General features: G+C 36.5%; 1 protein-coding gene across 1 annotated transcript in view; it reads left to right on the top strand.

Moving 5' to 3' along the window:
- EFNA5 (ephrin-A5) overlaps positions 1 to 22,345 on the top strand; it is a 303,193-nt gene continuing 280,848 nt past the window's right edge. Inside the window, exon 1 of the mRNA XM_011949313.1 lies at positions 1 to 496. Coding sequence (XP_011804703.1) covers positions 372 to 496 — 125 coding nt within the window. The 5' untranslated portion in view covers positions 1 to 371. The remainder of the gene's footprint in view (positions 497 to 22,345) is intronic.

Genomic DNA, 22,345 nt, shown 5'->3' with positions numbered 1-22,345 from the left:
TCCCTCTCCCGGGGTGACCGGCCTGCCGCCGCCGCCCGAGACACAGCTTGGCACCTCTTCCCCCGCCCTCGCCGCCGCCACCACACACACGCACGCTTCTCTCCATCTTGTGATTCCTTTTTCTTCCTGAACCCTCTAGTGGGGGTGCGAGTTTGTCTTTATCCCCCCCACCACACCGCCTTCTTTTCTTCTCGCTCTCCTACCCCTCCCCAGCTTGGTGGGCGCCTCTTTCCTTTCTCGCCCCCCTTCATTTTTATTTATTCATATTTATTTGGCGCCCGCTCTCTCTCTGTCCCTTTGCCTCCCTCCCTCCGGATCCCTGCTTTCTCCCCGGAGTGGCGCGTCGGGGGCTCCGCCGCTGGCCAGGCGTGATGTTGCACGTGGAGATGTTGACGCTGGTGTTTCTGGTGCTCTGGATGTGTGTGTTCAGCCAGGATCCGGGCTCCAAGACCGTCGCCGACCGCTACGCTGTCTACTGGAACAGCAGCAACCCCAGGTAAGCCGGTAAGGGGCGGAGAGCCGGGGCTACCCGGGCCTCGGGGCCCTGCGGAAGGAGCGGCGGCGGGGATCGGCGCGCACCAGCCGCTGGCGGCGCGCACCCTAGGAGCCTGCGTCGCCCGGGCGCTGATGGCTTGAGGCGTCGGCGGGAAGCGCTCACGTCGCGCCCCTCTTTGTTAAGCCGCCGCGGAAAGGCCAGGTGCCCCTGGGAGTCCCCGGGGCTGCCCAGACCAACTGCTTCTGCGGGGCGCGGGGAGACTCGGAAAAGGGCGGGAGCCGGGGAGTCGGGACTTCTCCGCTTCCCAGCCCCGGCAGGCTAACTGGTATCCGGATCCCGGCGCGGGGAGCCCCCAGTGTGCGCCGCCAGGAGCTCCTGCCTGGGCCGTGGGTCCGTCCGCAGGGACTGCGGAAAGAACCCACCAAACATCCCCCAAAGTTTTTTTTTTTTTTTTAATTTTTTTAATTTTATTTTAATTTTTCCTTTTCTTTTCCCGGTGCGCGCAGAGAGAGCGCACGGGCTAGGGGAAGTGAGGGGGGCTGGGAAGCGGAAGCTTTAGGTTTTTATTTTCCTCTTTAACTACGAGGAAATCATTCGGCCCCTGAGTCAGTCTGGGCCCGGCGCGGTTTACAGTGGAGAGGATTCTCCCATCTTCTCCATCCCTCCACCCACCCTAGTGGGTTCAAGATGCCAGAAAGTTTGATCTAATACCGGGTTACGTCATGTGTGCGGAACAAGCTGCCAGAGTTGGCCGAGCCAGGAGGTGGGAGCCCTTCGCCCGTGGCCTGGCGATGTGCTGCCGGAGGAACGCGCGCGGTTACCTGGAACCGATTTGTAGGCGTCCCCGAAGCCCGCTGGGTACGCGGGAGACTAGAGGTGGGCGCCTGGGGCCGTCCTAGCGCGCGTGCTGGACACCGGCCAGTCGCAGACGTCCCGTGTTTTCGGATCCTGGGAGTGGAGTGGGGAGGTTATCCAGAGTGTCCGGCGGGGTCCTCCGGGTTTGGAGCAGTTCGGAACCTTTACTGCTTTCCGGTTTGTGCACAGAAGTCGGCCCCGCTGGGCATCCATACCGCACAGCTTTCTCTGGGACAGAGGCTAGCTTCCAGCTGTGTCCCGGTCTCAGTGCCCTCCTAGGTACTATTTATTAATAGTACCGATTGCATCTAAAATCACAGGTTTTTTCACTGGGCTTCAGTGGAAGTTAGGAAGAGAGAGGCAGGAGGCCCAGGGGTTAGCCTAGAGTTGGTGCGCGTCCTGGGCTCCAGGAGAGAGGGTATGGGTGGGCGCCTCCAGTTTTTTCTCCAGGAGAGAGGGTATCGGTGGGCGCCTCCAATTTTTTCTGTGTCCGGCGGGCCCTCTCCGCCTGCCTCCAGCCTCCCCTCGGCATGCAGGCAAGAGTGGGATTCCCCGCTTGAGTAATGTCAGCGCAGATGAAGATGGGAAGATTTTCCCCACAAGCAGTCCGCCGATTACAGAACCGAGAGGGAGTTCTCCTTATCCCGCTAGTCCAGGATAGTCTTACTCAGTCCTAAATGAACCACCGAACAGGAGTGGAGATATTCCTGAAAGTTTGGTTCAAAAACCAAGTCTCCTGGAGGTGGGTGGTGGAATGGGAAGCGATTTCTTCTTTGACATGCCACTTACCACTATCAGGAAAAGAGAAAAAGAAGCCATCCTGCCAGAGGAGATGCCTTTTATTAAAGCTGACAAGACAAATAGAGCAAGCTTTCCAGTTGTGATGGTGTTAAAAGCAAGTCTCATTATGTTGGTTAGTTTTTTTTCCCCGTTTGTGCTTTATTAGGCAGCATATACGAAGCAGAAGTGTGTATCTCTGAACTTTAGCACCTTATTAAATAAAGCAACACTGAAATAGTTTCTTTGAATTTGGGATATCTTGCTCTTGGTTGTCTTTTCTTTCCCATTCCAGACTCCACAATGTGATCTTTTTCTCATGGCATTCATTTATTTGGATACTTGGGTGTTCCAGTCTTCCTGGCTTAAAACGGAAAGAACCAGCAGCACCCCTACTCTAACCCCCCTTCTTAACCTGTCAAGCTAGACTGAGTTAGTTTGAGGACATTTTATCTTAGGTTATCTCTGTTTTATGCTTTTGATACTGTTGTTTGGTTTGAGATTAGCACATTGATTTTTGTCACAGGTCATGTTTTTTAATAGATCTGCCCTGCCTGCAGAAAACTCTTCTGCTCAGGATGCCATGGAGGCTTTGAACCTGCCCAGACAAAGTTGATCTGCAGAATTTTAAAATACCAAGAGTATTTCTAAATCGTTATGTGATTTCAGGTTTGTGGAAATACCTTTCTATTTGATCATTATCAGTTTGATAATGGCCAAAAGAAAGAATGATGTACCCCTCTTAACCCCAAGAGATACAGCCCTAACACTTATTATTCTTAGGAATTTATGGACACATTTATCTTGGTATGTTATCACAGTTAAAAACTTACTTTAAAAACAGTATTTTCAAAGTAGGCGGTTTTATCTCTGAAGTATTGAGTAAGATGTTGCTTTTTTGATGTATTAAGAAAAGTCAACTTGGATATAATGTTAAAGAGGCCACATGCCGAATAAGTATTTTAAAAATAAAAACTAACAGTTTTTCACAAACAATAGTAAGAAAATATTTCAGAAAATTTCCACGGGTTTAGTAAATTTGATAAATTCAGTGTTGTGCAATTCCTCTTCATATATGTTATTTTGTAAAGTAAGCTAGCCATGCCTTGTGTCTTTATATAGAACCTATCTGTTAAGATTTTGCTAAACTAGTAAGACTTCAATCTTTTGAAAAAAGAATAGAGGACTTTAATTGCAACTTAAATAAATTTTTAAATTTTTCCCTCAGAATATAAGTTCAGTGGGCACATTAAACTGATGATAATGTATACTGTGTCTAAATGAAGTAAATCTACTTTAGCTTATACTAACAGATTCAATTTGAAATTATGTTTAGGTAAAATCAGAATTAAATGTATCTTGATCACGGGGATTAAGTACAGTATCTTACTGTGTAACTTGAGTTATGTGTAACTTGTGTATCTGATAGGAGTTTATCTTCTACATGGAGTTTCATTACTGCATCTCCATTGATAAATGAGCATCTATAGATGTAGTTTTATGGGAAAAATATTAAATTTATTTGTTGTCAGAATAGTTTTACTGTTAGAATCTATGTACCCAGGTATTCACTTCTGAGAAGTGGATACTGGGTTTTCAAATGCTGATAACTTTTTAGTTGGTAGTATTTATTGGATAGGGGACCAAACTGATTTTATGTATTGAATTGGCACAAATTTGTGAAATAGCAACTGAGAACTATCAGTTTGAATAGAAATATATGATAACATTTGCCTAAATGCATCTTCTATATTTCCAAAATTTGAAAACTTGTATAAGTTTTACCTGAAAGTGTAAATAATCAAATGATCCTTTTAATGTTATGCTGAATTCTAAACTGGAATATCACTAAGTAACTTTGAGTAATGAAAATCCACGTCAAGAAGAATATAACTATTTGTCCTTAATTTCTTTAAGAATGTAAAAAGATTTTAAGTAATGTTAAAAAGGCTTCCAGTAATAAAACTTTATTTACATTCCTCTTTAGTAGTTATGCTTATAAAGAGAGTCGTAATACTAAGAACATGCCTATTCATCTGAAGTATGCCATAAACAGTTTTTGGTGCTTCTAATAAGAATATACTTTTAAACATCGGGTGCATATTGAAAGTTCTTCTTGGATTCTTTTGACTATTTGCCGAAATGATATTAGGGTAATTAAACATATCTCCTACTGGTTGGCATTATCGATGCAATAGTCAAATAATACAGCAGCAAATATGACCAACACTCTTTTAGGAATACCAGTCCTCCTCAACCCGGTGTTTTGCTTCCGTTAAGGTTTGAGTATCATCAATTTAAAAGGTTATACTCTTAAGAGGAAAATATCTCTGTAATTCATCAAGGATTTACTAAACTTTAACCTAATCATGTTTTCTTTGGACTTTCTCAATTCTTGTAGGGACTTGTAAATTAAACATTTCATATTAGAGTAGCAGATAATTGACACCTTTTAGTTTTGTTAACATGTAATCTTGGAGTTGTGAAAGTAGTGTGAATTCTAGGTCAACACTCCCAAATCCTCTGGCAGTACAGGTCAAATGTATGTGGCTAAGAAGAGCAAAGTAGTGACATTTTTTTTTTCCTAATCATATTCCCTTGAGTATTTTTCTTCTTTCAAAATTTACTTGCTCCATTTAAAAAATTCTGAGCCATCATCATTTTGATATATATATATATATATATATATATATATACCAGTATACCGGCACTGTGACCTTTTCACTGACAAATAAATGAAATCAGCATGCTTTAACTCTAGGAAATTGTTGTGAGTAAAGATTGAATATTATCTTGGTTTCAAATGAGTGTTGTCATGAAACTTAGAAAGGATTATCCTTATTCTTGAAATTTTAAATATTTTATGTAATATTTTGTATGCTAGAAACATAAATGTTCTTCAAGTAAAATGCATTAACTTTAAGCCTCAATGTAACGTATCACTTTATTAGATGTATTGGTAGTAATTTTTTTGTTATGAAATTTATATCAGAATTTATGCAAGTACCAGGATAAAAATAAGGCAGTATGATTGAGATTTATAACCCATGTTTTTATGCTTATATGTTTGTAAGAGACTTGAATTGACTCCCCCCCGCCTTTTTTTAATCTAGAAATTTGTAAAAGAGAAGTATGCTGCTTGTTTTTTGGCCAGTTTTCCATAGAATTTTGAAAAGCAGAGTTGGCTACTGAGATATGTTCTACCTATTTTATTCATTATTTTATATGTTCACAATAAACTATCAGAAATACTCAACTGTCTGATTTTTAGATGACAGGAACATTAGAGCTATTTGAGGCAGATTTGACTATACAGTCTAATTTGGCATTTTCAGGGTAAGACCAAGGTCAGTAAACTACTTGTGATTGAAAGTATCAGAGTCTTCAGTAGTTTATTACTCTCTGTTAGGTGATTTTAGTGGTAATAACTAAACCATCACCTCACTGAACTAATATCTTGTCATGTGTATTGTGGCTAACAATCAATAGCTTCAGAAGCTTCCACCTTTGAAGGCTGAGGATCAGGTTTGGAGGGAACACTTAGTTACTTGGGTGCAAATTAAACTTGTGAATTTCTTGCCATTTAATCTTGCAGAATGCCTTCTGAACAGGCATTTCATTGCATTCTGTCCACTGGCCTGGTTTCCTGTTGGATAAGGACAGATAAAGATGAGCGCCTCCTTTTCTCCCCTGTTGCTATGAACCAAGCAAGCTACCAGCTTCATGCTGGGCCAAGAAAATGAATGAATACAATTAGTCCTTCAGGAGTTCTGGCCGTTGCTAGCTTGGGATAAGTATATGCCAGAAAATTTACCTTTGAGAGAGAGAAAGCGTTAAAATAAAAATGAACAAAATATGAGAATATGTTAAGAATAGAATTTTACATGTTGGGTAGCATTTGGTCTAGTGCTTATTGATTTGTTTTTTCAATATAAATCAATTTAAAATTTTTTATAAGATACCACTCAACCCTCCTCATTTTTGTGTATGTGTTGAATAACTTCTGTAGTAATAAAGCTGTGATATTTTGTTTGAAATAATGAACGACTCTATGTTGAAGATTCTGTATTATCAATTTTCTTTTCAGAAGCAGTATACAAACTGTTAAAATAGCATTCCTAATTAGAATATCCATGTTGCAAAGGAAGCCTCAATTTCCCTAAGCACAGTGAGGGAGGTCCTTGCCTCTTACCCAGGACAGCTCAGTCACATCAGCCTTCTGAACTGAGGAAAAAAATTGCCCTTTGATCATTTGTGACGGATAACACCTTCATTTTTAGGTACAAAAACCTCAAAGAGGAGTATAAGAAATGAGGCATTAATATTCACTTTTAATAATTTGTCTTGCGATGGTGGTCTTAGCCAAACATCAATAAATTACTGTCTCTTTTAAGGGCCTGATTTATATTATCGAATTTATATTTTAGTCTGCTTTTCAACCTATGTCCTGAGCTGTTTTGTAGAAAAGTTTCTTGTGATTAATGTGAACTTCCAGTGCTTCTGAATAGGATATTACTCACTACTAGGAGATCTATTTCCTCTTAAATTTGTCTGCATTTATGTTTTCAAAATTTAGTCAGTCATAAAGGAGCACAATGACACAGGACCACTTAGCTTAAAATTAAAAATTAATCAAATTTTTTTCTGACTACAACTATTTTGCATGATTTTGAGTAAAATCATTCCTAATATCTTCATATTCTTGATAGTTCTTATTGTACTCTCTAAAGGATTTATTGTAAATGAAATCTGTGTGCTATTTTCTAATTGGAAAATTTGGATGCAAATTCTTGTTTTTGAGGCTTCTGAATATAATTTTCAAACAGTAAACCATATAGTTAAATGAAAACATTATTTTAAAATATTGAAAACTCTTATTTAAGCTAGCTAGTTGCTGAGAGACAGTAGTGTACCACAGTGATGGTTAGTTCAGCTTTCATTCAGGTAGAATTCTATCATTTTCAATAAGGAAAAATAAACCTTTGTCATCTTTAGAAACATCCTTCATACAATTGACAGTTGACAGGTTGAAGAAAATGTTACTGTCAGGTCTTATTTTCCACTCAAGTGAGGAATAAAAATAGGTTTGAATGATTTTTAAAAATCTTATTTTAAAATTATTTCAAGATGGATAAAATGCTCTTAATCTTTATATGCATATCAGAATTGATCTTCCAGTTGCTTTAGGGAGGGTCAGCAAAGTATAGGTCAATGAGAGATCGTCTAACAGTAAAGTTCCTACGATTTTTACTTTTAAAAAGTCAAGTACAGTTGATTTGATTGTAATGGGATATTACTGCCTGTTTTATGATTGGATTCTTAGGAGATATAAGATATAAATATTCTTTCTATTATTGCTTATCAAGTGACCTGATTTTCATGACTGATGATCATGATTCTGGTATGAACTAAAAGTAGAAGTTTGGGCATATGCTCTGTACAGTCATATATATTAACAAATATGTATATGCCTTGGACAATCATGTTACTAGTACACATCGATTAGACCTGTTTTAAAAATCACTTTGCTATTAATGATTAAAAATAACTGCACAATATAATATATGGATTACCATGTGGAAGTACATGAATACCTACTTAGAGATTAGAAAAAATATGATTAAGTGCTTATTTCCTGATTTAGAAAAGCTAGTTTTTTGGCTTTCAGTTAAATCAGCGTGTTTTTTTCCCCCCTAGAAGCAGCCATCTTGTTTTAAGACCGATTTTACTTCTTTCGTGAAATTGGTCCAGAAATGAATATGGACGATAGAAAAGGACTAAACCACTTTATGATCATTTTGGCAGGGCTTTCTACATTTAAAGTTCTACCTTATTTGCGAACTCACTAAAATGCTATCTTACATTTAGTTGACAGAAAAGCATGTTTTAACTTAGTAATAATATGCTTAAACCCAGGCATATTATATATTAATGTTAAATGTTGGGCTGTACCATGTTTCCGTAAATATTTTTTTATTGAAGCTTATACTTTATGGCTAATTTCAAAGGAACATATTAATAGCCCCTATTGTCGCCTCCACCCCCAAATCCTGATCTCCTTTTTCTGATTATGCTAAGTAGTTCTTTTTATTTGTTGGTTTGTTGGTTGCCTTTTTTTTTTTTTTTTAAATTACTCAAATCTACCAGGAATCTTTCTCCAGCAAAAGGTACTGATAAAAGTATAGGTACCTCTAAAAATGAAGCAGTTGGGGTTATTTAAGATAGATTATATTAAGCCAGAGCCTTTTTGTCTCTGAAATATAAGCTCTTCCTATCACATTAGAACAAATCTTTCTTGTGGGTTCTCATAGATTATTTTACAAGTAAATTCATATTTGTTACTAAAAATTATGAGAGTATATCAACTGAGTCTGCTGTATTTTCTGTCATGTTTTGTATTTCTGGGTACATTTAGAAAACCAGGTGACATAATAAACTTTACTAAAAATTTATACTATACTCCTTACTACTGCATGTGTTTGATGATGGCTGGGAACATTACTCTCATGTACTGCAGCAAAAGCAGAGCTTCTGTAAAATTAATTTCAGAAGTAACCTGACTTAGCCTGATTAAGCTGGGCACAGATAAATACTACTAATGTCACTTATGAAAGACTGCTTCAGTTTGTTAGAGGTAGGATTTTGGGTGGTTGTAGATATAGTGTAAAGGCAATAAATAAAGTGCACGTTTTAATAACAGATACATGTATCATGGTTAAAGTTCAGGTATGAGTTGACCATTTTTGCACAGAAAACTTTCCTCTGATATCTAGCATCTGTTTTTCTTTGACTGGCTAGTGAGAAGACTAAAATAACTGAGTGTTCAAAGTGACCTTTTGTTTTTAAATGAATTAACAAATACCTTTTGTTTTTTTTTCTTGCTGTTTCCAAGCTGTCAGAGTTTCCATTTTAAAATTTATTAATTGTTTATATATGTAGAAACTATAATTAAGAATTAACTCTTGCCTCTTTCTCTGAAAATTATGAAAGTAAATGAAAGTGTTTTTATATGAAACACGCAGTGTTGTGGTTTGAATTAAAGGAAGTTATGGCGTAGTTGGATAATTATAGTGCAAATTATCTAGGTTGTGATGATGACAGACATGATACTTGATGTTTCATATTTCCTAGATGTCAGTGGGATATACAACTTTGTTACATTTACTAAACTCAATAATGTATAGACAACTTCACCTACTTACATTTTTAATAGTTTTTAATTTTATGGAGACAAATGAGAATGTGAGAAACGGAAAAAATAACTATAAAGATGGGAAATTATCTTTTATGTCTAACAATTAGGTTAAACAAAGTGGGAGCAAATGAGCCTAGTTCCCCTTCTATTGTTTCAGGGCAAGAAAATACAGACAGATGTCGGAATGTGGAAGCGGTGACCTCTGACTCGCACAGCATGGCCACTGCCCTGGCACACAAGTGTCCTGAGCCACCATCGTAGCAGGATGCGTTTTGAAGTGACTGACACTTTGAGATGGAGATCTTGAAACTGATTGTGTAGTTATTTGCAGCCCTCCAAAGTATCAGTCTTTCTAGTTTTCATTTTAAGTTTCTCACTTTACCATTTATAAAAATGTTTCTTTGGCTCTGACAGAGCTTTTGTGGCTTCTGGATGGCTTCTGTATCCATATAGTCAGTATAAATCTTTGCCTCCCAATAATTATAGTCAACGTGTTGGGATAATGGAGGCTAAGGGAAGCTCAGATGTACAGTTCTGCTACAGCAAAGTGTTTGGCCTGCTTTATTTAGCTAATACTTTTCTTCTTCTTCTTCTTTTTTTTTTAACAGACAGATGAAAGCAGTGGTTTTGTTAAAGGCCTTTTCTTTTAGCCTCTTCTCTGCAATCTCGCCAATAACCCCTGGGTTCAGACAGACCATTAATGTTTTAGATACTGTGGCATTCAGTGCTTCCTTCATATATTTGTTTACTGTTACTGCTTCAATAACTTTTACGCCTATTTCAGTAGTTTTCTGGCGGGAGCTCCATTTATTAAAATTTAGTGACCCAGCACTAAGAGGGGTACAGTTCAAATAGTGGTGCTTCTGACAGGGTTTTGTGTCAAACTAGAGAAAATAATGGGGAAACGAAAGCTGCCAAAATGTGTCTCCCAATTACTAATTAATAAGGAGAGAAGGGACCTCAGTGATAGATCTGGTGTCTGCCATGGCAGCAACTTGGGATGCTTTAGTTTAAATACTGTATAAAACAAATTAAAGTAAACCTCAGAGAATGTAGCACCCAGATATTCTGTATCACAAGTGATAATTTTTTTAAGTCTGTGAAAATCCAGGCAGAAAACAAAATTTGAAATGAAATCTTTGCACTCTTTACCAATAGTATCAAAATGTAAAGCTATTCTAAAGAGTATTTCCCTCCTTAATAATGCCTTTATTCTTATTAATATTTTAGTACAGACATGATAGTGTTCTTTGTGGTTTTAGTATTGGTGTAGCATTGTATACATACTTTATTGTCAACAAAGATTCAAGGAAAAATTTAAAAATTTTCCCACCATATGCTTGTCATTAATATTTTGAAAATTACTATGATTGAAGAACAGAACCTCTCCCTCACCATATATATATATATATATATATATGTATATATATATATATATTTTTTCTGCCATCCCAGAGGTTCCAGTCTTTTTCTGGCCGTGTTCCCACTATGGTTGCTAGAACCATAATTAAATGTCTGTTATTAGTGTATTTTTTTCCATAGCATTTACAGCATCAAAAGCAAAGGGTCTTGTATGGAACTATAGCTGTCAAGGGAACAATGAAAACTAATTACACACTCTGCTATCACCATGGTCAGCTATACTCTTGGGAAGACAACATGACAGAGGTGGTGTGGTGGTGTGTGTGGAGCGGGTGGGTATATGTATACACGATATTCCATAAGAATATGTACACCTAAGGTCAGACATACCTATTGGTTTACCATTATCCTCTGTTATCTGAAGGAAAAAAAAAATGTAGGAAGGACTATCTAATTTAGTTAATTAAAATGAAAAAATACAGTTCTTTGTTAGGAAGGGGCTCCCTATTTTAGCATTCTTCCTTTATAATATGAACCGAGAGAACCAGCAATATATATGAGTCTGAATATCTCGTTATTTTGAATATTATTTTGGCATGGTCTTGTTATCAATACATATATTAACTTATCTTATAATTACGTCTTTTGCAAATTGTTTTTTTACTTAACTCGAGATTTTTCATTGACATCTGATTATTTGAGAGCTAATCACTTAATTCATTTATTATGTAAATCTCTCTATGGCTATTTTTCTCTTTTGATGGCTTTTGCCCATTTTATTGTCTCCGGGCCTGTAGACCTGTGGATAGAGTTGAGAAAGAAAAGGAAACGTAAAAAAAAAAAAAAAGAAAACTCAAACTTTTAGCAGCTTGGATAGAAGATTTGTTAAGGAAAGACCTTAAAGCTATTGAATAACATGAGGGTTTGGATTCAATTTTGGATTTCCGTCATCCACGCCATCCCTGTTCTCTGGTACCACCTAGAATCAGAACTTGGCCCTATGTAATGTTTTCCATTACTATTTTCATTCCTAGGGTGAGCACTCTTAGCTGTATCTAAAACCAAAGCCAAATAGATGAATTCAGCAACTACATGTTGATTTGAACTTATTTTTCCAAAGTTTTCACACTGAAGAAATTCTATATTCCTATATTCAATATCTAAAAGTTATCATTGATAAACTATTGAGTGATATTATGTGCAGAACACTGGGAGACATACAGAGGATTCAGGGATAGGAGAACGTTTGCGCCTGTAAGGAACTTAAGAGCATTGTGCAGATACAATAATTTTATACATACAATTACAGAGTATAAAATAGTCCTATAAATGTGCACATGTAGATTTATTTGACAGATATTTATGTCAAGTGTCCACTGTGGGCCAGGTACTGTACTCAGTACTGGAGATACTGCAGTAAACAGCATATATACAGCATCCCTGTCATCATGAAGCATCCGATTAGTAAATTCTAGGTCACTGTTTCTCACACTGTAAGGTGAACACAGACCTGGAGATTTCGTTGAAATGCAGATTTTAATTTAGTAGGTCTGGGCTACATAGGGCTCTGACAGTCTGCATTTCTAACAAGCTCCCGGATGACATTGATGCTGCTGGCCCATGAACCATGGTTTGGACAGCAAGGTTCTAGATATAATTAAGTGGGAGAGAGATTACTTCTGGCTCTTCTTCAAGGACTCTTGGTTGTATTTGTGCTGAACTTTTCATAGAGTTCTGCAGTTTCTAAAATGGCTCCATATTTACGTGAAAGAAAATTATTTGCCGTTTAGAAAGCCCAGAATGCCTAGTGTTCCTTTCTAACCACTTTCCTTCAACACTCAGACAAATATAACAGACTTTTACATTGAGGTTTATGCTTCATTGAAAATACACCACTAACAAAGGTAATAGGATGGGGATTTCATTATAAGATTTGGTCTCTGTAGACAAATTCCACTGGAATAAAAATATTACCCTGGTCCAAAAAGTTTAAGGAGGATCCTGTCATAAATGTCTAAGGATATTTATTTGCAAACCCTCCCAAGATGTATTTTATGTGGCGATGCCAGAATTACACCTCAGAAACAGATTTTTAACACTTTCCAATTTAAATCCATGTGGTTAAATTAACCCCAAATGTTCTTTTTACATTCAGCATAAAAGATGACTAACAGTTTTTCTACTTTCAATGTCTGGGTTTCTTGTGGGTGGCTTTCAGGAGCCTGTAATTTCAATGGAGTTATAAAAGACTTGGGACAAAATACCTTCTTTCTGTAAAGTTCTATGATTCTCATAGTGAGAAACCTTTGCTTCTGTAGAGTCTAGGTAATATAAGATCTGCAAATATGCTTCCACTTTTCTCACAACATATATGTTATTTGCTTTTTCAAAGGAAATCTTTGTATTAACAAGTAAGAAATGGAACTAGTTAAATTCAGAAGATTACTCTGTTTTTTTTGTGTGTTTTGTTTTTACTGATCTTCACTCTGTGTATATAAATACAATATTACTAATCTAAATGAACTGTCAAGTCTTTGAAAGCATCAGTTAAGTAGACTGACTTAATTGAAATATACCTCTATGGAATGATTATTTTAAAAAAAGATAAAATGATTTGTACTTTAAGTCAGGTGTATTTTTGTGAAAGGAAATAGATGAACAAGACAGTGGCAACTTAATTTAAGTATTCTTTTACTTTAAAAACAAATTTTTACCAATACGTTTCGATAATTTTAAAACAGAAGCAAATATTTTTCCTTTTAAATCCTCAATGGATTTAATTAGAACTTTGGGTACTATTTCATAATAACTATGAATGTTACTAAGAATAGTAAGATAGTACTGTTTTGTTAGTTTATGTTTATGTTCACTGTGGTGTAAATGAGGTTTCTCAAACAGTGAATTTGGGGGTGACAGGCACTTAGTGTTTCCAGTTTTATGATTCTCATTGATCCTGAAATACGAGCATCTTCTGTGATTCTCTGTGAACTTAAGTGGCTCCTAAAAAAGAACTATGATATATGCTTCAAAGATAGTTAAATTTAGGAATAGGATATAGTCATTGATTAAAGTGAAGTAATTTGCATATCTCTGAGGAATGGGTTTGTTGAAAATAGAGTTGATATACCTAAGATTTGTGTTTTGGATGAAGTAGAAGATGCTCAGTAGTTCTTAATACTGTTTTTCACCTCCATTTTTTAAAAAAGAAAATAAGCACATTAAATGTTTTTTATTTAACTCAGAGTTATTAACAGTGACTTGTCATCATATTGATAGGTTGTAACCAAGTTCTTCTGTATACTAATATATGTTCCTATACAGATTATTTAACTGCATGTAGTAAAAACATTGTGTTTATGTACTTTTTTGTTTTGAATTTTTACAATAGCAACTGTTAACAGATCAAACTTCAAATTTGTTTGGGTGCTGGATAGGCAAGGACTCAGAAAGTAAGATATTAAAAAACCCATATCAGATTAGATTTGTCACTTGTCTGTTAACATTTTTTGGTTTTATTTCAGAGCTAATTAAATTTCAGCCCTATCTGAGTTGTAAGTATGCCATTTATAGTGGTGAATCCAAGCCTCAGTTTTTTTACCCTAATAGATAAATGGGTATAATAAAAATATCTCCCTCAGACTTGTGAAAATTTAAAGGAATGTGTATATATGACTGGACTTTAAAAACTGATATAAAACTTGTAAAAAGGATAAAGTCAATCATATCTCAATAAATTGGGGGAAAAATAGAGATTTAAGGGGAGTTACCTCACTTTATATATCTTCTTGTGAATCTCACTTTATATATATTCTTGTAAGTTGCGTAGAAAATACATTCTTACAAATAAAACTTATTTTAAAAGCATCACAGAAGAGTTGACTTTTTAAAAGATAGACCAAATTGTATCACTTTGTAATATATGTTGTTCCTGAGAGATGATTTGTACATTTACATTGGGTTTTATTTAAAGGAATTTGCATTTTAGGTTTTATCTTGTGATTTCTAAAACAGTAATAATGTGTAAAGAGTGACTCTTGAGAGGCAAGTCTTCCAGGATCTTCTTCCCCAGAAAGGAATTTTGAATCTCCTTTGTAAAATTGGCCAGGTTTATTTTTAATGCCCTCTCTTCCCCTCTCAGTTTGTCTCTGCTATATTGTTTCTTCTTTGACTTCTAAAATCCTGATATTCTACTTTGGACTTCATAGTTATAATGAGATATCTCCATCTCAAAGGAGAAATTAATGAATACCAACATCCTCTTGGAGGATGCTTGTATTTCCAATGAGGAGCTTGTTGAAACAAATCAATTCCTGTCTGGGCCCGCTCCTTACGGGCAGCTGGGCTGTCCCTGGGATCCTTGGATTTTTCTGAATTCTGCTGCTAGAAGAGCAGGGTTTAGCCTCTTGACGCTCTGCTTGAGAACTCTTGCTATTGACTATCTTAAACTTAGTACATATTATACACACATTGATGTGAGAGGCAGAAATAGATCATAACAACATGTAGCTGAGAAAGGAAACAGGATTTGTCAAGGAACACATATTTTAATGCATTGAAACCTGCGCAATACATTACTGCCAAAGGGCTGCTTTCCTATAGAATTGTCTGGTGGTTATTCAAAGCCAGTTTTACTTCCTATGTTTATAGTTGTTTAGGTGGATAGCAAATGTGCCTGTTACTTTTTTAAAAATTTCCGTCATATACTTACATAATCATTTTGTAACGTTGTTTTACTCCTGAAGGTACAAACTTCATTTATGCCAGAAAAGGGTAATTCATAAAGGAAATTATCAATGATCCTTATGTACTGTACCCAGAAATTTAGTGATGTCGGTGGGCAGAACTTGGCCACTAGCAATAAAAATATTGGGTCTAATATAAGCCATACCAAAATTATTTGAAAGAACACTGCGAGCTCTGCTTAACAGATTTCTCTTAAAAGTACAGCATTTTAATATTTACAATCACTGTGCTCATAGGAAAGTTAGATTTAGCTTCATTGCTCTTAGATCATTTTGTACAAAAGCAAGTTTCTTTTTTCCTGCTAAGTTGGAAGTTAAAATTTGTTGAGGGAATGAGCTTGCTATGAATTTATTTCAAGTTTAAAGCTTGGTAATTTTATGTTACTTGGATTCCATGTCTGGTGAATGATATTAGTTACAGTCCCTCCCTTGCTCCAGGCTTGCTTTCTTGGTAAAAGGGTAGTAAAGAAGTTTAAATTTTGATAACTTACTTATTGACATTTTGTATTATTAAAATAGTAATTCCTTATATTTTTGTACATCAGTTAAAAAATATCAGCCAAAGACTACGTCTCAGCCTTTTTCCATGAGAGCATGTTGATTGATCAAATTGCATGTGTATAGCTATCTAGTAATTCCTTAAGATGTTGAAATGATTGGATTGAGCTGCAGCTTAATTATTCAGCTTTTATTAATATGGTAAATAATGTACTAAAGGCTAGAGCTGAATGGATTCCAGTGCATGTGATGAATTTAGACAGTTGAATAGGCTAATCTTAGTGCATCACCTTTTACCTAATTTTTTTGGAGGGAGAGATGGTTTGAATTATCTTTATTTCTTTTAGTGAAAGGCTGAGTTATATCAACGTATTTTACATGTTTAAAATACAGAAGATGCTCTTTAGTACTAAGATTGTCATAAACTAGAATTGTAACTTTGCACAGTTGTAAATTCTCTTCAATTTCTCTTTTTAAAGTTTTTAGATCATTTGGCTCTGTTCTTATGGAAATGTTGCAAAATGTGAATGGAATATACAGTTAAGTCTTTAAGCAAAAGGAACAAAGTCTATTTAATGATTTGAATGGAATAATGAGTATTATAGTTGGTTATGGCAGAGAACTATGAATTTCTTCCTCAGGTATCTAACACATCTTCAGTAATTTTATATAGCCTTAATCATTTTAGTAAAATTTCCCAACTCTCACTTTGGGTTAGTTCTGTGGCAATTGACCTTTAAAAAAAAGTTTAAACCAACTGGCAAATACAAAAATCCTTACAGTTAAGTAGTTTCATATTTAATATAGAGGATCTGTCTACATTTATGTCAACAGAATGCAACGTACACCCACAGGAAAGCTTTATTGGCTCTAATATGGTATTAGAACAAACTATCCATCTCACCTCCCACCTGCTATCTCATAGTAAGCCTCTTTTACTGGCAGGAAGAGAATATTTGTGACTTTTTTTTTTAAGTCACTCTCTTCATAGCCATAGATTAACCTTTCCAATCTCTTGCAAAGATAGCAGGCATACTTACTAGTATTTATCATAGCATACTCTTAATTCATGGGGTTTGGTATTCACAACTTCATTTTGTAATCACACTTGAATTGGTAGTATACATAAGACCTGGTCTGGAAGTCAGTCGTGGAGTTTGGGTTAACTTCACCTAGAGTTCTTGCATTGCCATTCTGGGCAGAGTAGGCAAACATTGGCAAGCTCTTGAGTGGGTGATAGGATCAGGACCCTGCTCACAAGATATACGTGGGTCACATCAAATAGATTTGCACTGCAGCCTGAATATGTAGTTTTAAGACTGCAGTAATCAGTGTTGGAAGACGATTGGTTTTTCTTGTTATAAATTGCTAATTAGTATTGAAAGTCTAACCTGTTTTGTTGAACAGCCTCTTATTTTCTCTGAGAAAGTGGTTTGGACAGTAATCTATTTATCTCTATACCCCTCTTCCCTCTAGTTAAAATCTAGAAACCTCTGGGGACTCCTCCTGTTGAGTTCTGCTTGGAAGGAGCTTTAAAACAGTGCCTCCAAACTGAAGTAAATATTGACTGGGTCTGGGACTGAGCCCTGCTCAAAGCCTCCTATTGTTGCTCCTTAGTCAGCACTCCAGAGTGAGCTCAAGTATGCATGTGTTAGGAAGAGAAGAAAGGCTGTGGAGGGAAATTAACAGGGCCCACAGCTGAACTCATAAATGCACCGTATAGGGGAAAGGGAAGCTGACTACAAAGCCAGCTGGAGCTTACACTGGGTTATGGAGAACTTAGGAGACTGAAGTGCAGAAACACTGGCCAGCCTGTCTGCTTTGGTGAAGTTTAAGGTACACAAAGCTGCTTGTCTTGGTGGGTCCAGCCCGTCTCTGAGTGCAACTTTCATGTCAGTGATGCTGTCTTCTCAAGGAGACGTGAATTGCAGCGTTTTGGTGAACTTGGAAGAGAGAAAAAGGGTAAACCCACAGATTCCAGAATGATGCTTCTCCCTCCCTGGTACCTGTTCTGATGCCTCTTGTCAGCCTTCCCTCCTTCAGCTGTCATGTTGGATTACACACTCTCTTGGGTCTCCTAAGTGCTTTGGCATCCCTGGGGTATCAGATGGGTGAGGGAGAACCATATGCCATTGGAAATGAAAGTTCTGAAGAGAAGATGTTCTTATTATATGAAAAATTTAATTTTTTTTTTTTTTTTAGAAAAAGAAAATTAAATCATTTAAATATGGAACAGATTCCCTTGTTTAAAGTGGAGTACTTTGAGGAAAAACTGCTTGTGTTTTTACCATTCAGTTTAAGAACCCAAACAAACAGCTGGCTGACTTATGTTTTAGTGAAAATCATCCCGTACATTTACTAACTAGAAAAGTAAACATCCTTAAAAAGAAATTCTTGTGTGTCTTGACTACAAAGTAATTGTTAATAAATACACAGTAAATACACCAATAGCATATTTGGATTGTTAATTCATTTCCACTGATATTGTAAGCATGCTTTTAAATTTGTAGTCTTCTGTGATATTTGATGTGAACATATCAGTGCTAAAGACCACATGCAGGCAAATACCAGGACAATTAGAAAATTCTTTGATTGCCAAGGCAATCATCAAACTGTTGTACTTCATTCAGGTCACTAATATATTAGAACAATAGTGTCACAATATAGCATGAAATGCTATGGACAGAGAGAGAGAAGGCACATCTGTTCAGGGGTATCAGAAACTACTTTCTGGAGAGGAATAATTTAGTCTAGACCTTGAATGATGGATATGATTTTAAAAGAGATGGGGAAAGTAGCTGAAGAATATTCCAGGGATCCTTAGGAACAGGAGCAAAGGCCTACTGACTGTAACCTTGTAGATGGATTTGGGGAATAAACAGAAAGTAGTTTATTCAGGGTGAAGGGGGTCTACTGAAAGTACCTGTAGCATGGGCTGAAGAGGTAGGTTGGCCAAGTTGTGGAGTGTGAATTTAAGGTTGATTTTTGTTTTTGACTTTTTGGTTTTTGTTTTTGACTTTTTAAAAAGACTTTATTTATTTAGAGCAGTTTTAGGTTCACAGCAATATTAAGAGGATGGTACAGAGATATCCCATATACCTCCTACTCTCCCACACATACATGAGGCTGCATTTTTAGTAGGGGAAGGAGGACCATTATATTGCATTATTCTTTATAATGGATGGATTAACACGGTCCTAATATGTATTATAATTGTTCTGCACTGTTGTATATCTTAGCCACTGTTTAATTGCTTTGTAAATATAACTGAATACTGGTAAATGTTGAAGATCTTCAAATTAGGCTTAATTTGTAAGTGGTTAGGTGGTGGGATGATAAAAATCAGAGTAATTTTAATATTTCCAGATGAAACTTAGGGTGCTCTATTATATCTGAATTGTTTCTCTGACATATGGATTGAACAGTTTTCAAACTTTTTTTTTTTTTTTGCCAAAAAACCATTGTTCACAAAAATAATTAGCAAAAATGTAATGTGTAAAACAAAAAGAAACGCCAAACCGCCAAGCAAACATCAAGTTGTAGTTTGGAGAGGTTGAGGGGTGGGCTGTGCTCTGTTCCCAGGCTTCTTGAGAGGCCTGCGAGGACCCCCTATGGTTCTTTGAATCGTGTTTTTAAAACCTTCCTAGAGTACAGGCTTTGGCATTTACTTAGGGGCAAATAGAAGCAATGCTGTGGAAGAGATTCATTTTTGCTTTTACAGGCCACAGAAGTACTTATGTGACCCTCTAGGAATTGACTTGAATAGCTCCCATTTATTGAGCACTTACTGTATATGAGCACAGTCCTTTAGAGACTAAATCATCATCATTTTAAAAATTCCTGACAAAAGCTCTTATGAGGGAGGTATTATTATGATTCTTGTTTTACGCATGAGAAAACTGATTTTTACATACTTTATGCTAGCCAAAGGTCACTTGGCGAGTAAATGGCCCTTACCGCTCAGCTGGGCTGTGTGGAATAATATACTTTGTCTAACAGAATTCGATGAAATGTTGAAAGGTGACCTTGGGGCAGAATTTCCGAGGAGATGCAGTGGAGGAGAATGATAGGGACTATATGCTAATATGAAGAGAGTATTAAAAATGCACATTTTTATTCCTCGTTGTTGAACATTTAATTGACTGAGGTAGCAAGCCATAATTTGGCATCCACTGCAAATAACTAGTATAACCAGAGGTTAAATGTTTCGTGGACTGGGGCTTTGGAGTTAATTGTGAGGCCATGTGTGTGTACAAGCTGTGTATACAACCAGATTGATAGGGATTCACATGCCCACTGGCCCTTCTTGCCTGCATTCAGGTAAGCTTGGTTCCTGAAGGCTGGCAAAGGTATAGAGCTATTTTTGAAGACTTTCAGAAGAAATTCTGGATATTCCCTGAATAAAAGTTTTAGAATTTAGCAATCATACAGTCAAGAAATTTTCCTCTATATTCAACCTAAATTATTTAACTTAAAGTCAGTTTTGGTTTACATAATAACAATATACATTTACTTAAGAATTTTAAATGCAGATTTTGCTTTCTGTATTATAAGCACATTTTGAGCAAGAAATTATCATTTTTAAGCTATAGGGAACAATACATATGCGCTTGAATTGACTCTGCATTCTTTTGTGTCCTGAATCCCTCACTCTCATCTTAGTTTCCCTTCCTTTTGTTTCATTCCTTCACAGGAGTTTTTGCCACAGAGCTTAACAGCCAGTAAATTCTTCCTGATTAGGTTCAAAGACAAAAGTCTCCTGATAGGCAGTGAGTGGATCAGGTTCTCACCTAATCTCCAGAGAGACAACATGCAAGGAGAAGAAAGGGTTTGACACTTTATCCATTATGTACCTCTCTGCTTTGCCAGACTCACCCAAGTCTTTTTGTTGAATTGTGTGCCTGGAAAGCCCTTTGTACCTCTGCAGTGGAAGTTGTTACCCCATCTTCTAATTTAGTTGTTTATATGGGTAATATTAGTATATGAGTTATACTATAGTTTATGTATGTTTGCATTTTTGTGTGTGTTCCCATTACTAGATTCTAAGATTCTTGAGGTCAGAGATTGAGTCATGCAAAAACGCCACACCCAGGGGCTGGCCCATGATGATTAAGACCTTGAGGTGGGTTGGTTCTGAGTACACTTCTCTGCTCCTCCACTGACTACTTGCCATGGTCCTAGACAAGTTACTTAATCATTCCCTGTTTCATCTTACTCATTTATATATGGAAATACTAATATATTTGTCTGATAGAGTTACTGTGAGGATTAAATGAGATATTATTAAACATAAAAGATAGAAAAATGCCTGGCACGTAGTATGTGGTCAATAAATTTTAGCTATTAATACTTTCAAATGAATTTCTGTATTATTATACAAAAATACCATGTAATTATACAGAGATATGTCAAAGAGAGAGCATAGTCTAACTTTAGAGTCGGGGTGACCTGGGATCAAATGCTACCTCTTTTCTCCAACCCTCAGTTTTCACTTATGTAAAATAGGGAGGATGTATAATTTGCAAAATTGTGTTGATTCAGTGAGAAAGTAAATGCATATGAAATGCCTGGTGCATAATATTTGATTCATGAAATCTAGGTATTATTCATTTTTATTATTCTGATTCATTAACATGGAGAATTAGTCATTTGAGGATTAGCCTATGAGTTGTCTGCCCATAGTGTGCCTCTCTTCATTTCAGTTTATTGGCTGCCTGTTGCCAGATGTTTTGCCAACCTAACTGAATTCATGTATTGATTTGTGAGAAAATTATTCTTTTTGATTTTAGCAGTTTGAAAGATGAAAAAAATATCTTTTAAAAAAATACCAAGGCCTGGAGTCAGGTTTTTTAATTTTCTACCAACTAGATGTTTACCTTAAGCAAGTCATCGATTGCTCTGGGACTCTGTTTTTCATCTTTACAAGGTGATTGAATTAGTCGATCTCTTAGGCGAGAGCATCTCACTTAGAAGATCTGAGATGTGGCAAGGCCTTGACACTATTTAACTGTTTGACCTTGGGCAAGTCACTTAACCTTGGTCAAGTCGTGTTTCCTCATCTGTGAAATGAGGGGATTGTTGTCTTCTGGGAGGTCATTTTCGACTTCATTAATCCATCGGCCTTTAAAACTTCTTTGTTTAAAACTTATAATTTACTTCTCCCTAACCCCTCAATTTTGTTTTTTCAGTTATGAGGAACTAATACATACATATTTACCTTGCGTAAACTTTTGAAGAGGACACAGAGATTTTCTTTTTTACTTTCAAACATGACTCTGAAGATTTTATTAAAAGGATTTTTTTCCGTTTTGTTTTCAGACATGACTTTAAGTATTTATATCTGGAAAACCACACTGAAGTTACAATTAGTCAGTAATAAAAATAATGTGTGACATATATTCAACTACCCAAACCACCCAA

The sequence above is a fragment of the Colobus angolensis genome, unplaced genomic scaffold (genome assembly GCF_000951035.1).
Source record: "Colobus angolensis palliatus isolate OR3802 unplaced genomic scaffold, Cang.pa_1.0 Scaffold298, whole genome shotgun sequence".
Classification (NCBI taxonomy): domain Eukaryota; kingdom Metazoa; phylum Chordata; class Mammalia; order Primates; family Cercopithecidae; genus Colobus; species Colobus angolensis.
The sequence above is the reverse complement of the archived record's forward strand: the minus strand, read 5'-3'. Positions and strand labels throughout refer to the sequence as shown.